This window comes from Panthera tigris, chromosome C1 (genome assembly GCF_018350195.1).
Source record: "Panthera tigris isolate Pti1 chromosome C1, P.tigris_Pti1_mat1.1, whole genome shotgun sequence".
NCBI lineage: Eukaryota > Metazoa > Chordata > Mammalia > Carnivora > Felidae > Panthera > Panthera tigris.
Window position 1 is genome coordinate 26,877,317 of NC_056667.1, and position 14,638 is coordinate 26,891,954.

At 36.2% G+C, this 14,638-nt stretch overlaps 1 protein-coding gene across 11 annotated transcripts in view; it reads left to right on the forward strand.

Moving 5' to 3' along the window:
- ZMYM4 (zinc finger MYM-type containing 4) overlaps nucleotides 1-14,638 on the forward strand; it is a 163,838-nt gene that overhangs the window by 52,878 nt on the left and 96,322 nt on the right. For all 11 annotated transcript variants that reach the window (XR_006221198.1, XR_006221196.1, XR_006221199.1 and 8 more), the window contains one exon: nucleotides 8,832-8,877. Coding sequence is in view for 3 of the 11 variants with exons in the window: in XM_042996448.1 (XP_042852382.1) it covers nucleotides 8,832-8,877 (46 nt within the window). In the remaining 8 variants the exon portion in view is untranslated. The remainder of the gene's footprint in view (nucleotides 1-8,831; nucleotides 8,878-14,638) is intronic.

The window sequence follows — 14,638 nt, forward strand, 5'->3', positions numbered from 1 at the left end:
TTACCCATTTAGCCCATCCCCCCTCCCACAGCCCCTCCAGTAACCCTCTGTTTGTTCTCCATATTTAAGAGTCTCTTATGTTTTGTCCCCATGCCTGTTTTTATATTATTTTTGCTTCCCTTCCCTTAATGTTCATCTGTTTTGTCTCAAAGTCCTCATATGAGTGAAGTCATAATGATAATTTGTCTTTCTCTGACGGACTAATTTCACTTAGCATAATACCCTCCAGTTCCATGCACGTAGTTGCAAATGGCAAGATTTCATTCTTTTTGATTGCCAAGTAATACTCCACACACACACACACACACACACACACACACACACACCACATCTTTATCCATTCATCCATTGATGGACATTCGGGCTCTTTCCATACTTTGGCTATTGTTGGTACTGCTGCTATATAAACATTGGGGTGCCTGTGCCCCTTTGAAACAGCATACCTGTATCCCTTGGATAAATACCTAGTAGAGCAATTGTAGAGTAGTTCTATTTTTAATTTTTTGAGGAACCTACATACTGTTTTCTAGAGTGGCTGCACCAGTTTGCATTCCCACCAGCAGTGCAAAAGAGATCCTCTCTTTCCACATCCTCGACAACATCTGTTGTTGCCTAAGTTGTTAATGTTAGCCTTTCTGACGGACGTGAGGTGGTATCTCACTGTGGTTTTGATTTGTATTTACTTCCCTGATGATAAGTGATGTTGAGCGTTTTTTCATGTGTCGGTTGGCCATCTGGATGTCTTTGGAGAAGTGTCTATTCACGTCTTTTGCCCATCTGTTCACTGGATTATTTGTTTTTTGGGTGTTGAGTTTGATAAATTCTTTATAGATTTTGGATACTAACCCTTTATCTGATATGTCATTTGCAAATATCTTCTCCCATTCTGTCGGTTGCCTTTTAGTTTTGCTGATTGTTGCCTTTACTTTGTAGAAGCTTTTTATTTTGATGAGGTAGGTCCCAGTAGTTCATTTTTGCTTTTGTTTCCCTTGCCTCTGGCGACGTGTTGAGTAAGAAGTTGCTGCGGCCAAGGGCAAAGAGGTTTTTGCCTGCTTTCTCCTTGAGGATTTTGATGGCTTCCTGTCTTACATTTAGGTCTTTCATCCATTTTGAGTTTATTTTTGTGTATTGTGTAAGAAAGTGGTCCAAGTTCATTTTTCTGCATGCTGCTGTCCAGTTTTCCCAGCCCCACTTGCTAAAGAGACTGTCTTTATTCCATTGGATATTCTTTCTTGCTTTGTCAGAGATTAGTTGGCCATACGTTTGTGGGTCCATTTCTGGGTTCTCTATTCTGTTCCATTGATCTGAGTGTCTGTTTTTGTGCCAGTACCATACTGTCTTGATGATTACAGCTTTGTAATACAGCCCGAAGTCTGGGATTGTGTTGCCTCCTACTTTGGTTTTCTTTTTCAAGATTGCTTTGGCTATTCGGGGTCTTTTCTGGTTCCATACATGTCATGAGCTTTATCTTACAGTCTGGCCTGCTTTACTCACAGAATTCTATTAATTCACCTAGCCTTTCTATTTCTTGAATTCTTTCTTGTTCCTGCTAAGAACCTTGAACATTTGTTATTCTTTTCTTGAATCTTCCCTTCCACTTTTACCTATTTTAAAGTTAAATTATTTTTGTTTTTTAGTAGTCTATACACCGAACACAGGGCTTGGACTCAAAATACAATCCCAAGATCAAGAGTCACATGCTCTTCCAGCTGAGCCACCTGGGCGCCCCCCTTTTCACCTGTTTTGATTCTTAGTCATCCTTCAGATCTTAAATTAAGGAGCAGTTCCTTTGCTTTTCCTGACCTCTTATATCAGATAGCTCATCATGGTAGAGATTTATCTCAAACACTAAGATGTTTTAGAAATAGAAATGAAGGTTCTTACTATTGACCAGTTGAAAGAAATGGGGGAAAACCTCTAATTTTGGGAGTTCTCATTTGACTTTTAGGGTGTTGGGGCTACAAGTAAAATGAAGAAGGGACCAATCATGAAAAGAGTAGGTTTTAGAGAGGAAGAAGATAAAGTACATTTGACAGTTTTCAGTCTCTACTTAATTTTTTAAAAAAATTTTTAAATGTTTTATTTATTTTTGAGAGAGAGAGAGACCGAGAGTATGAGCTGGACAGGGGTGAGAGAGAGGGAGACAGAATCCACAAAGCAGACTCCAGGCTCTGAGCTGTCAGAACAGAGACCGACATGGGGCTCGAACCCATAAACCACGAGATCATGACCTGAGCTGAAGTCAGATGCCCAATTGACTGAGCCACCCAGGCGCCCCAGTCTGTACTTAATTATTGAAAACCTTGCCTCAGTTCCCTAAACAGTTTTAGAGCTCTTGGTTTGTTACTTAGTTGTCATTGAATAAGTTTATCATATAAACTGTCAAATTATTAAAGTTATCACATAAACTCTCAAATATTAAAATCAGTTGGAGAATGTTTATGGTATTAGTCATTCTGTCCTCATGTATGTTATGGTATTATGTTTATCCTATCAGTTATGTCATTATGTATGAAGGATAGAAAACTGGACATTAACTTTTTTTTAAAAAATTTTTTTTTAACGTTTACTTATTTTTGAGACAGGGAGAGACAGAGCATGAACGGGGGAGGGTCAGAGAGAGAGGGAGACAGAGAATCCGAAACAGGCTCCAGGCTCTGAGCGGTCAGCACAGAGCCCGACGCGGGGCTCAAACTCACGGACCGCGAGATCATGACCTGAGCCGAAGTCGGAGGCTCAACCTACTGAGCCACCCAGGTGCCCCAAGGACATTAACTTTTTAAAAATTAAATTTATTGATTTGGCTATTGTGATTTTTTTTTTTTTTTTTTTTTTTTTGCATGTGGGTGTGGGTGGTATGCTTGCCAATTCACAGTATATTTGGAATTTTTTTCTCTTTCCAGGGTTAGGGAATGTGAGTATTTTGTTTTAAAAGTAAAAATGTACTTTATCCCCAGTGCTTAATTTTTGGAATACAGGGGGCTGAGTCATTTGCCCGGAGGTTTTCTTTTATTTATTTATTTTTATTAAAGAAATTTTTTTTTTTAATTTTACATTTGTTTTTGAGAGAGAGAGAGCACAAGTGGGGCTGGGGCAGAGCGCGAAGGAGACACAGAATCCGAAGCAGGCTCCAGGCTCCGAGCTGACAGCACAGAGCCTGATGCAGGGTTCGAATCCATAGACCATGAGATCATGACCTGAGCCGAAGTTGGACGCTTGATGGACTGAGCTACCCATGCACCCCTATGGTTACATGTTTTAAAGTTAATGGGCAGAACCCACAAGACTATTTTAACAACAAAATGGGACGGTATTTTTTTTTGTCAGTACCACGCATGTTAACTTATTTTTTTGATTTTTGGTTTCATTGGTTTCATTTGGTTTAATTTTGGTTTCATAGTATTGAGAAAATCCTTGCATATATATAATAGTTATTACAGACTCTTAAAAATAAAATTGGCTTGGCTTTTGAATTCAGTTAAATCTTTCATGAAACCTAAGGGCTGACTAGTAGGTCATTAATTTCAAAGGTAAATTTGTGACTGCTTAGATTTAATTTCTTATTTGTAAATATACTGATTGGACAAGAAGCACTGAAAACACGTTTAGTGAAACCATTATATTATCACAAAACTAAGTGTTTTGTCTAAATTTTTTGTTAACCAGTTGGTGAGATTATAGGCCAGATAGGTGTTTTGGAGTCCTGCCTGTCATTTAATTGAAAGCAGTGTTAATGTTACCTGCCTGCACATTGTTGAGTAGTCACACAATTCAATGGTTTTTAATATTTTCATAATTGTGCAGCCAGAATCAATTTTAGAACATTTTCATCACCTGGAAAAGGAAGCCCTGTACCCAGATCTACTACAAAGCTTTAGTAAAACAGTATGCTACTGGCACAAAAATAGACCCATAGGTCAGTGGAACAAAATAGAGAGTCCAGAAACAAGTCTACACTTTGGTGAGTTAACCTATGACAAAGCAAGCAACATTATACAATGGGGGAAAAAAGTTTCTTAGATTAATGGTGCCGGGAAAACTGGACAGCTACATGCAAAAAGATGAAACTGTACCACTTTCTTTCACCATGCACAAAAATAAACTCAAAATGAATTAAGGACCTAAACGTGAGACCTGAAACCATAAAACTCCTAGAAGAAAGTATAAGCAGTAATCTCTTTGACTTAGACCCTAGCAACATTTTTCTAGATGTATCTCTTCAGAAAAGGGAAACAAAAATAAAACACACCAAAATAAGAAGCTTTTTGCACAGTGAAGGAAACGAACAAAATGAAAAGACACCTGTGAATGGGAGAAGATATTATAAATGATATACCTGACAAGGGTTAATACCTCTGATATATAATGAACTTATATAACAACATGAAAAAACAAAAACAAATAATTCGATTAAAAAATGGACAGAGGACCTGAACGTTTTTCTAAAGACATACAAATAGCCAACCAGACCCATGAAAAGATACACAATATCACTAATCATAAGGGAAATACAAATCAAAATTACAATGAGATATTACCTCACATCTGTCAGAATGGCTGAAATAAAACACACAAGAAACAAGCATTGGTGAGGTTGTGGAGGAAAAGGAACCCTTGTGCATTGTTTTTGGGGATGTAAATTGGTGCAGCCACTCTGGAAAACAATATAGAGGTTCCTCAGAAAACTAAAAATAGAAGTACCATGGGATCTAGTAATTCCACTACTGGGTCTTCACCCAAAGAAAATGAAAACACTACTTTGAGAAGATATATGTACCTTATGTCTATTGCAGCATATTTACAGTAGCCAAGATATGGAAGCAACCTTAATGTCTGTTGATAGTTGAGTGGATAAAGAAGATGTATACATACACAATGGAATATTACTCAGCTGTAGGAAAGAATGAGATCTTGCCATTTTGTGACAACATGGAAGGACCTAGAGAGTATTCTAAGTGAAATATGTCTGAGAAAGACAAATACCATATGATTTCACCTACATGTAGAATCTTTTTTTTTTAAAGTTTATATATTTTGACAGAAAGAGCACGTGTGTACACAAGTTTGGGAGAGGTAGAGAGAATGCCAAGTAGCTGATGGCACAGAGCCCAATACAGGGTTCCATCTCACAAACTGTGAGATCGTGACCTGAGCCGAAATCCAGATTCAGACACTTAACCGACTGAGCCACCCAGGCACCCCACTTATGTGTGGAATCTGATAAAACAAATGAACAAACAAGAAGAAACAGACCCATAAACACAGAGTACAAACTGGTGATTGTCAGAGGGGGTGGAGTTGGGAAAAAGCAGTGAAGGGGAGCGGGAGGTACAGGCTTCCAGTTGTGGAATGAATAAGTCATGGAGATGAAAGGTACAGCCAACAGAATACAGTTAGTAGGTATTTTAATAGTATCATATTATTGACTTCAATAGCTACACTTATGCTGAGAATAGCATAATGTATAACTTAGAGTTGTTGAATCACTGTGTTGTACACCTGAAGCTAATAATAGCATCATGTGTCAGCTATACTTCATTATTAAAAAAAAAAAAAAAAGAAAACAATCCTTTACTCATTAGCAGTATTCTCAGATCTTTCTCCTTAGTCTTAGGTGGGCACTAATCCATTTTGTCCTATGGTTTTGAAATGTGTACCCATTGTCAACAAAGGACTTGCTGACCGATACTGTATCTGTTGTAAACAAACCTATAAATTGTTTGGCATCAGTGGCAGTATATTTAGTCTTTGTTTTTGTTTTCTGTTTGAGAGGGAGGGAGAGGGGGAAGTAAGAAAACAAAGGTTTTGCTCTGAGCCATAGAGAAGATCATTGAATCCTAGAATTTTTGCCTTGCAAAAGAGTGTCTTAAGAGTGTCTTCTTATGTTCTTCCCATTGTTTTCATTTCTTTTGCGTCATAATCCGTTGGCTCCTGTTTCTCATGTCCAGTATAATTTTAATTAATGTACTTAATTTCCATTTTGTTATATATTTTTCATAATAAAATTTGAGTGGTCTAAATTCCAAGGTTTTTTTTTTTCCTTTTAGAATGTGAAAATCATTTATCTTTTGTGTTCAGCTTGCAGGGAAGTGTGGTATCAGCTTGATTCTTGTTTCTCATAGAACACAGTCTTATCTTAGGAGACTAAATTATAATATTGTATTATCCCTTCTTGGGTTTTATAATCAGCTCACAAAATGAAATGGTACATAATCCAAATTACCTTAGAAAATCTCTTTAAGTCACCCATAAAGTATAGGTATGTCACCCTTGGTAATGTTACTACTATATTTTTATTTTCTATCATTGAGTAAGATTATAGTTTCTTTGGCTGTGCATGCAAAGTGTCCAGGGTGGTATTGTACAAAATGTACATTATCTTTAAACACTTGGGATCCCCTCAGTGCAGGCAAGTACTGTTTCAGTCTTTGGCTTGCCAAGTCACATGTCCCAATTTCTCTTTTATTCTGGAGCATAACTTGTTGGGTGGTTGGTTGGCCTTTATTGTTTTGCTTTCTTTTTCATTTTTATATGGTTGAAGTCAGTATGTTTAATGTGTTTTATGAATCACGTAGGCTATAATTCTTTTTATTCCTCATCAGTTTTTGTTTGAAATTCTGAAATTTCACCAGGATGTATCTTTTTTCCATATCCTCTTGGAGATGGTGGGCCCTTTCAGTCTCAAATAGTTTTTTAGGAAAATTTTCTTCTATCATTTCACCTTTCCATTGTTCTCTCCTTTGGGATGCCTTTGAGATTGCTCTTTGACCTGCTGGTTCAGTCTTGTTTAAAAAAAAATTTTTTTTTTTTAATGTTTATTTAGTTTTGAGAGAGAGAGAGTGCGAGCCAGGGAGGGGCAGAGAGAGAGAGAGAGAGAGAGAGAGAGAGAGAGGGAGAAAGAGAAAGAGAAAGAAAGAGACAGAATCTGAAACGGGCTCCAGGCTCTGAGCTGTCAGCACAGAGCCTGATGCAGGGCTCAAACTCACGAACCGTGAGATCATGGCCTGAGCCAAAGTCAAAAAAGCTTAACCGACTGAGCCATCCAGGTGCCTCCCTGCTAGTTCAGTCTTAACAGGGCATCATATAGAATATCTTTTCTAGCTCTTTTTGACTTTGTTGTATTTATTTTTGTTTGTTTTTCCACCTGAGAATTTTATCACTACCCTTTCCAATAAAATTTTAATTTTTGTAGTCATTTCCTGTCTCTTGTCTCCTTTTCTTGGTTTTTAGTGTTTTTTTTTTCTTCTTTTGCATCTCTATCCTCTCATATCTCAGATACCACTTAAAATACTTTTTAGAAGTTTTCTTTCTGTAAATTGTTGCCTTCTGAGTGGTTCTGTTTATTCACCTTGAACTTTCTCCTTCACACGGTTTATTTCAGAAACCTGGGGGTCATTGGTTGTCTCTTCACATTTATACATACCAGATACTATCTTTTTTTTTTTTTTTTTTTTTTTTTTGAGAGAGAGAGAGGGTGCAAGTGAGCGTAGAGAGAGGAGAGATGTGGGACTCACTCGAAGTGGGACTTGAACTCAAGAAATGTGAGATCATGACCTGAGCCTAAGTCAGATGCTTAATGACTGAGCCACCCAGGCATCCTCAGATACTGTTAATTACTATACCCAGCTGTTGTGTTTCCTGTGTAGTTACATAGGTATCTAGGTGGTTGTTTTTTCCTTAAAAGTTTCTCCTTGAATGGGGAGACATACTCTGGCTTTTAGTGGGTAAGGTTTATCAAGAAGCAGCCTTCCTTGTGTTCTTGTCTCATTGATGAGAAGTAGGTGGGAAAGCACCTGGAATGCACACACTTGACAAAATGAGGAGCTCTTTACGTACTAGGGGTGGAGCGTCTGAGTGTTTCTAGCTCCTGGATAGAGTTGCTTTTGCTGTACTCCATTCCCCCCCTTCCCCCCCATTTCTGTCTTATTTATTTATTTATATTTTATTTTTAAACAATATTTATTTACTTTTGAGAGAGAAAGAGCAGGGGAGGGCCGAGAGGGAGACAGAATCCCAAGCAGGCTCCACTCTTGTCAGTGTAGAGCTTGGCGTGGGGCTTGAACTCATGAACTGTGAGATCATGACCTGAGTTGAAACCAAGAGTTGGGGGCTTAACCATCTGAGCCTGAGCCACCCAGATGCCCCTATTTATTTTTTTATTTATACATACACATATACATACGTGTGTGTGTGTGTGTGTGTGTGTGTGTGTGTGTGTGTGTGTACATATATTTTTTTAAACTAATCTCTACACCCATCGTAGGGTTCAAATTCATGACCTGGAGATTGCATTCTCTACTAACTGAGCCAGTTACCATTCCCCCTGCACCTGTGTTTTAAAGATCCAAAATTACCTCAGACTTGGCTCTGCTTCTGTCCTAGGCCCTAACATACCGAAATAGGAACAGGACTAACTTTCTTTTGAAGGACAGCTAAAAACCTATTTGATGCTGATTGTTCTGCTTAATTTTGATTAGAAGTTTTATATAGTTATCAGTGTTAGTAAGTTCTCAGTAAGTGTTGGCTGTCTTTATTATTATTATTATAAATACATAGGACTATATTTTGTGCTGCAAAAGTGATTTAAAAATAAGTTTATATTAGGGCATGTATTTGTCTCTTTGTTTTTGGTTTGGGGGTTTTCACGTGAGAGTTTATTTTATTCATTATAAATTATATTCTAGTCTACTTGGCAGTATTTTGTTTATCTTGTGATTTTGTATACTTTGGGTTGGAAATTACAGTTTTTGGGGGAGTGAGGAGGGATATCAGAAAGTATGATAGAATGTGACAATAATGTTACTTTTCTCTTTGCTTTTTTGCTTTTTCAGTTTGAGCAGAAAACTGGTGCAGTTTTTGATGAAATTGTAGAGAACTGTAAGTACCACTTTAGAAAAAAAACAGTCATGTCTTTATATAGATAATAATTGAGTCTAGATAGAGCATTTATCAGTGTTTAACATTTAACAGTATTTAGCTTGGGCTGATTAATGCGATGGTCCAATTTGATATAGTTTAGAAATCATCACTCTGTTAGTATTTTCAGCAAGTTAATCTTAATTTTAAGAGTTTTTCCTTTTTTTAGTAAATATTTTATTCTCACAGATATTAGTGTTGAAATATAGCTAAGCTTTGTGTATGTATTAACCATATAGAAGTTTAGACTTAACCATTCAGTAAAGATTTCTACTTTGTTTACAGGGCTTCTTAATTTTCTGTTTATATTCTTTCTATGTTACATGATTCTCTGAAAATTTTTTTTTGTTTCTTATGATTATAAAAGTAATACATTCAATTTTACAATACAAAAATGAAAAAAGCAGAAAATGAAAGCCTTTGTGTTTTTTATTCTCTAAAGATAACCACTTCTAAAAGTTTAATATATATCTTTCCAGACTTTTTTTCTGTGGATGTATATAGATCTATGTATGACAGGTAGGGATTTATATATGTTTGTAGGGATCCTGTGGATACTGTTCTTGCTTTTTTCATTCAACTGCCTTAACATCTGTGTATGTCAATGGATTTTGACCTTTTGCATCGTTTCTGATGGCTACTTGGTATTTTATTGTATGGGTGTATTATAATTTAGCCATCTTCCTCTTTTATTTATGTATGTATTCTTTTCAGTTTTTCAGTATTACAAACAATATTTAGTATGTATTCCTATACACATTTTTGTTTACTTCTACTGAAATAGACAAAGGGACTGTATCCTTTTCTGTAGAATAAATTCTAAGAATAGAACTGCTGAATCATCAAAGGATGTTTGTGTGCTTGTTCATGAAGAATAAATTTTGTCATCTAGAGCTAGTAAGTCAAGGAAAATATACATTTCTTTTTTAGTTTTTTTTTTAAGTCCCGGTAGTAGGATCTGTGAGTACCTTCTTTGGAATTAGTTTGTTAACGTTTTTTGAGAGAGAACAGGTTTTTATAGAGTACATATTGAGAGGTAGCTAGCTCTCTTGATCTTTAATGGTCTTGGAATAATCTGGAGTTCATTCATGTCTAGGCTGGGCTATTGAGAGCACAAAGACAGGAACTGCTGACTTGAGCCCCTGTACATGTTCTCCCTGTTGCCTTGCCTTCCTTATAGCATGGCGGCCTCCAGGTGGACTTCTCTCATGGTGGCTCAGGCTCCAAGCAAAAAGAGTAATTCAGTGAAGAAAGCAGAATCAGCATCTTTTCTGAGCTACCTTCAGAAGTCACACAGTGTCCTTTCTACTACATCCTTTAGGTATGAGGGAGTCACAAGCCTGCTCAGATTCAGGAGAAGAGGATATTCAGACCTCACTTTTTTTTTTTTTTTTAAATTAAATTGTTTTGTTTATTTATTTTTGAGAGAGAAACAGAGTGCAAGTGGGGGAAGGGCAGAGAGAGAAGGAGACACAGAATCTGAAGCAGGCTCCAGGCCCTGAGATGTCAGCACAGAACCCAATGCAGGGCTTGAACTCAGGGACCGTGAAATCATGACCTGAGCCGAAGTCAGACACTTAACCAACTGAGCCACCCAGGCGCCCCTAGACCTTACTTCTTGATAGAAGGGTCAAGGTCACATTGTAGAAAACAATGTAGATGGGAGATACTGTTGCAGCTGTATTTGGAAAATCCAGTCTGCATTCACAGCATATAATGCTGTCACATGATATTTTATTCACATGATATTTTATTCTAAACTAGAAGATGGCTTAAAAAAGAAATTCATTCTTTAGGTCTGTATGTCGATATTCATAACATTAACCACTCCTGTAATACAGAAACAGAAACTGATGAATCTGATCATGCATGATATTTTATGAGTAAAATTTTGTCTTTTTTTTTGACTTAGTCATTCCTTTCCATATCATCATTGTCCCTATTGCCCCCTACCCTATACCTTTGTAGGTAGCCTTTCACGTTTTTCTCCAGTGTTCCTAAAATCATTATCATATATATACATATATAGAGACATAATATATATACATGTATATACAATATATACATGTATAAATATATATAATATATGCAAATATACATATTTATATGTGTATATGTAAGGGTTTTGAAGATTTTTATTTTTTGTTTAACAGGTGAGATCATCATATACATAGATTTCTCTACCTAGCTTCTTTCATTCAGGAGTACTTTATGATCTCCTTCCATCTCGACTGGGATAGCTTCAACATCACAGGGTTTAGATGTGCAAGTCAACTTTTCCCCTTTCCCCTTTCCCCTTTCAGACACTGATGTTATTTTAGTTGTTGTTTTTGTTTTTTTTTTTTTACCATGATGATCAATGAAGTATGAAAAATCCTTTAAGAATATCCTTATATATTAGTTTTATATGTGTGCATAGATTATAGAGAGTGGGTATTGTTTGGTAAAGGGTATGTGTAATTTTAATAGATGTTTCTGTCCTGCTTTTCAAAACTTGACTGTCTTACATTTCCATCAGAAATGTATAAGAACACCTCCTCACCCCATTAATGTCCATTATAGCTCTTCTTCATGTTTAGCAATCTGATGGATGTGAAATAGCACAGTGTTAACTTTATTCTGCATTTTCTTAACTCCTGTTGAATTTGAATTTAAGCAGTTTTTAAGAATTTCAACATTTGGACTGGCTCTTCTGTATTGTCGAATTGTAAATATTTGTTAAATAAATGAATACCCTTTGCCCATTTCTTAAAGTTTTTTTTCATGACACGTTACAGGCTTTTTGTAATACCATAATCATAGTTGTTAAGGGGAGTGATAATAGGCATGGTAAAGGATAAAACTGAAAGAAGGTTCAGGTATACTTTTAAAAAGATAGACATTCACTCAGGAAATTTAACTTTTAGAAAAGATAACTTAAAGTTCTTTTAATAATGAAGTAGAGGGGGTTGATTTCCTTTGTTTTGTTTCTTTTTGCTTGTGTCATCTTTTCCTAAACAAATGTTTTTTTTTTTTTTTAATTTTTTTTTTTTAACATTTATTTATTTTTGAGACAGAGAGAGACAGAGCATGAACGGGGGAGGGTCAGAGAGAGAGGGAGACACAGAATCCGAAATAGGCTCCAGGCTCTGAGCGGTCAGCACAGAGCCCAATGCGGGGCTTGAACTCACAGACCGGACCGTGAGATCATGACCTGAGCTGAAGTCGGACGCTCAACCGACTGAGCCACCCAGGCACCCCTAAACAAATGTTTTTAATATAAAAAATTTTGGTCTTTTTTAACATCATGGTTTTCAGTTTTGGTTTAAAAAAGTTTTCCTCACCCTTTGAATATATGTTATCCTAGAGTTTATTGGAGTATTTAGAAAAATATTTTTAAAAAGTGTTAAACACAAAAAATATTTAAAACATGTGAGATATATTAAAAATAAAAACCTCTGAAAAAAAAATAAAAAAAATAAAAAATAAAAAAATAAAAATAAAATAAAATAAAAACCTCTGACTTCACCACCACCCAGCTGAGAAAAATGTGCATGATCATGCCTTTCGTGCCAATCCCTTGGTCCCATTCTGTTCTTCTCTTTACACAGCCATTATCCTCAATTTTGCTTAATTCCTTGCATTTCTTCATAGTTTTTACCACATTTACATTATTAATCAAGAGATTATTTAGTTTTGCTTGTTAATAGATTTTATATTGGTTTTGAATTACACTGTATATGTTACCACTTTCTTTTTCTTAACCATATATTCCTGAGATTTGAATGTAGTGTTGCATGTAGCTCTCATTCATTCATCACTGATGTGTATTTTTTCATTAAATACATTACAATTTATTTATTTTTAAAAATGGTAGTAAAAAGTATATAATGTAAAATTTACCACCTTAATTATTTTTAAGTGTATAATTCAGTATTTTAAGTACATTCACATTGTTGTGCAACAGATCTCTAGAACTTTTTATCTTGCAAAACAGAAATTTGTAATAGCTCATTCATTTATTAATGAATAAAAATTCTGTTTCCCCCTTAAGGTTTATCTGTGTTGTAACATGTCAGAATGTCATGTCAGAGTGTCCTTCCTTTTTAAGGCCGAATAATATTCCATTGTATGGGTAGACCATTTTGTTTATCTATTCTTGTGTTGATGCAGTGAGCATGAGTGTGTAAATATCTCTTCAAGATCTTGCTTTTGTTTTTCTTGGCTATATACCCAGAAATGGAGATCGCTGGTTTATATAATACTGTTTTCAAGTTTTTGAGGAACTGCCATGCTATTTTCAGTTGTGATTTGTACCATTTTAAATTTGCACCAGCAGTGAACAGGGTTACAATTTCTTTACATCTTTGCCAACACTGCTACTTTTCTGTGTTTTTGATAGTAGCCACCCTAGAGGTTGTGAGGTGATGATAACCTCATTGTAGTTTTGGTTTTCATTTCTCTAATGATTAGTGATGTTGAGCATCTTTTCATAGGCTTGTTGAAAGTCCTTTGCCTGTTTTTGACTTGGGTTATTTGATTCTTTTGTTCGTGTTGATTTCTAGTTCTTTATATATTCTGGATATTAACTCCTTATCGGATATATGATTTGCGAAAGTTTTTTTCCCATTCTGTACATTGCCTTTTCACTCTGTTGATGGTTCCTTTTGATGCACAGACGTTTTTCAAATTTGGTGGCCAATTTGTTTAGTTTTGCTTTTGTTGCATGTGCTTTTGGTGGTGTCATATCCGAGAAATTGTTGCCAGATTCAGTGACATGAAGCTGTGGTATATGCGTGTGTGTGTGTGTGTGTGTGTGTGTGTGTGTGTGTGTGTGTGTGTTCAGGAGTTTTTAGGTCTTCTGCTTAAAATATATCAGAACTTTAAAATCATTCTACTGTCTATATACTTCTCGTTGTTCCTCATTCTTCTGGTTTTTCTTTATGAACATTATTTTATATATTTCAGGATATATACAAGAAAGTGCCATGTATGGAATTCAATGTAGAATGTATTTATTATGGTGGGTCCCTGTCAAAAACTAGCTTATTATTTTTTTAAAAATGTTTATTCAGAGACAAAGCATAAGCAGGGGAGGGACAGAGAGATTAAGAGAGAGAATGAGTCCCAGCAGGCTCCACACTGTCAGTGCAGAGCCTGACATGGGGGCTTGATCCCATGAAATGTAAGATCATGCATGACCTGAGCAAACTCAAGAGTGGGACCTTTCACCGACTGAGCCACCCAGGTGCCCCTGTTAGAAACAAGTTTAAAATTTGTTTCTTTCTTTCTTTCTTTCTTTTTTTTTTAATATTTGTTTATTTTTTGGGAGAGCACAAGTCGGGGAGGGACTGAGAGAGGGGAACAGAGGATCTGAAGCAGGCTCTGCACTGACAGGTTGACAGCAATTAAGCCTGATGTGGGGGTTCAGCTTACAAACTATGAGATCGTAACCTGAGCTGAAGGTGGATGCTCAACCAAATGAGCCACCCAGGTGCCCCCAGAATCTATTTCTTAAGTCAGGGATTGGCAAACGGTTTTCTCTGACAGGTCAGACAGAAAATATTTTAGGCTTTATAGGTCATGCTGTTTTTTGTTTTGTTTTGTTTTTCAAATTTATTTAAAGTCGGTATTTTTATTTTATTTTATTGTATTTTATTTTCTTTATTTTGAGAGAGTGTGAGTGGGGGAGGGGCAAAGAGAGAGGGAGACAGATAATCTCAAGCAGGCTCTGTGCTGTCAG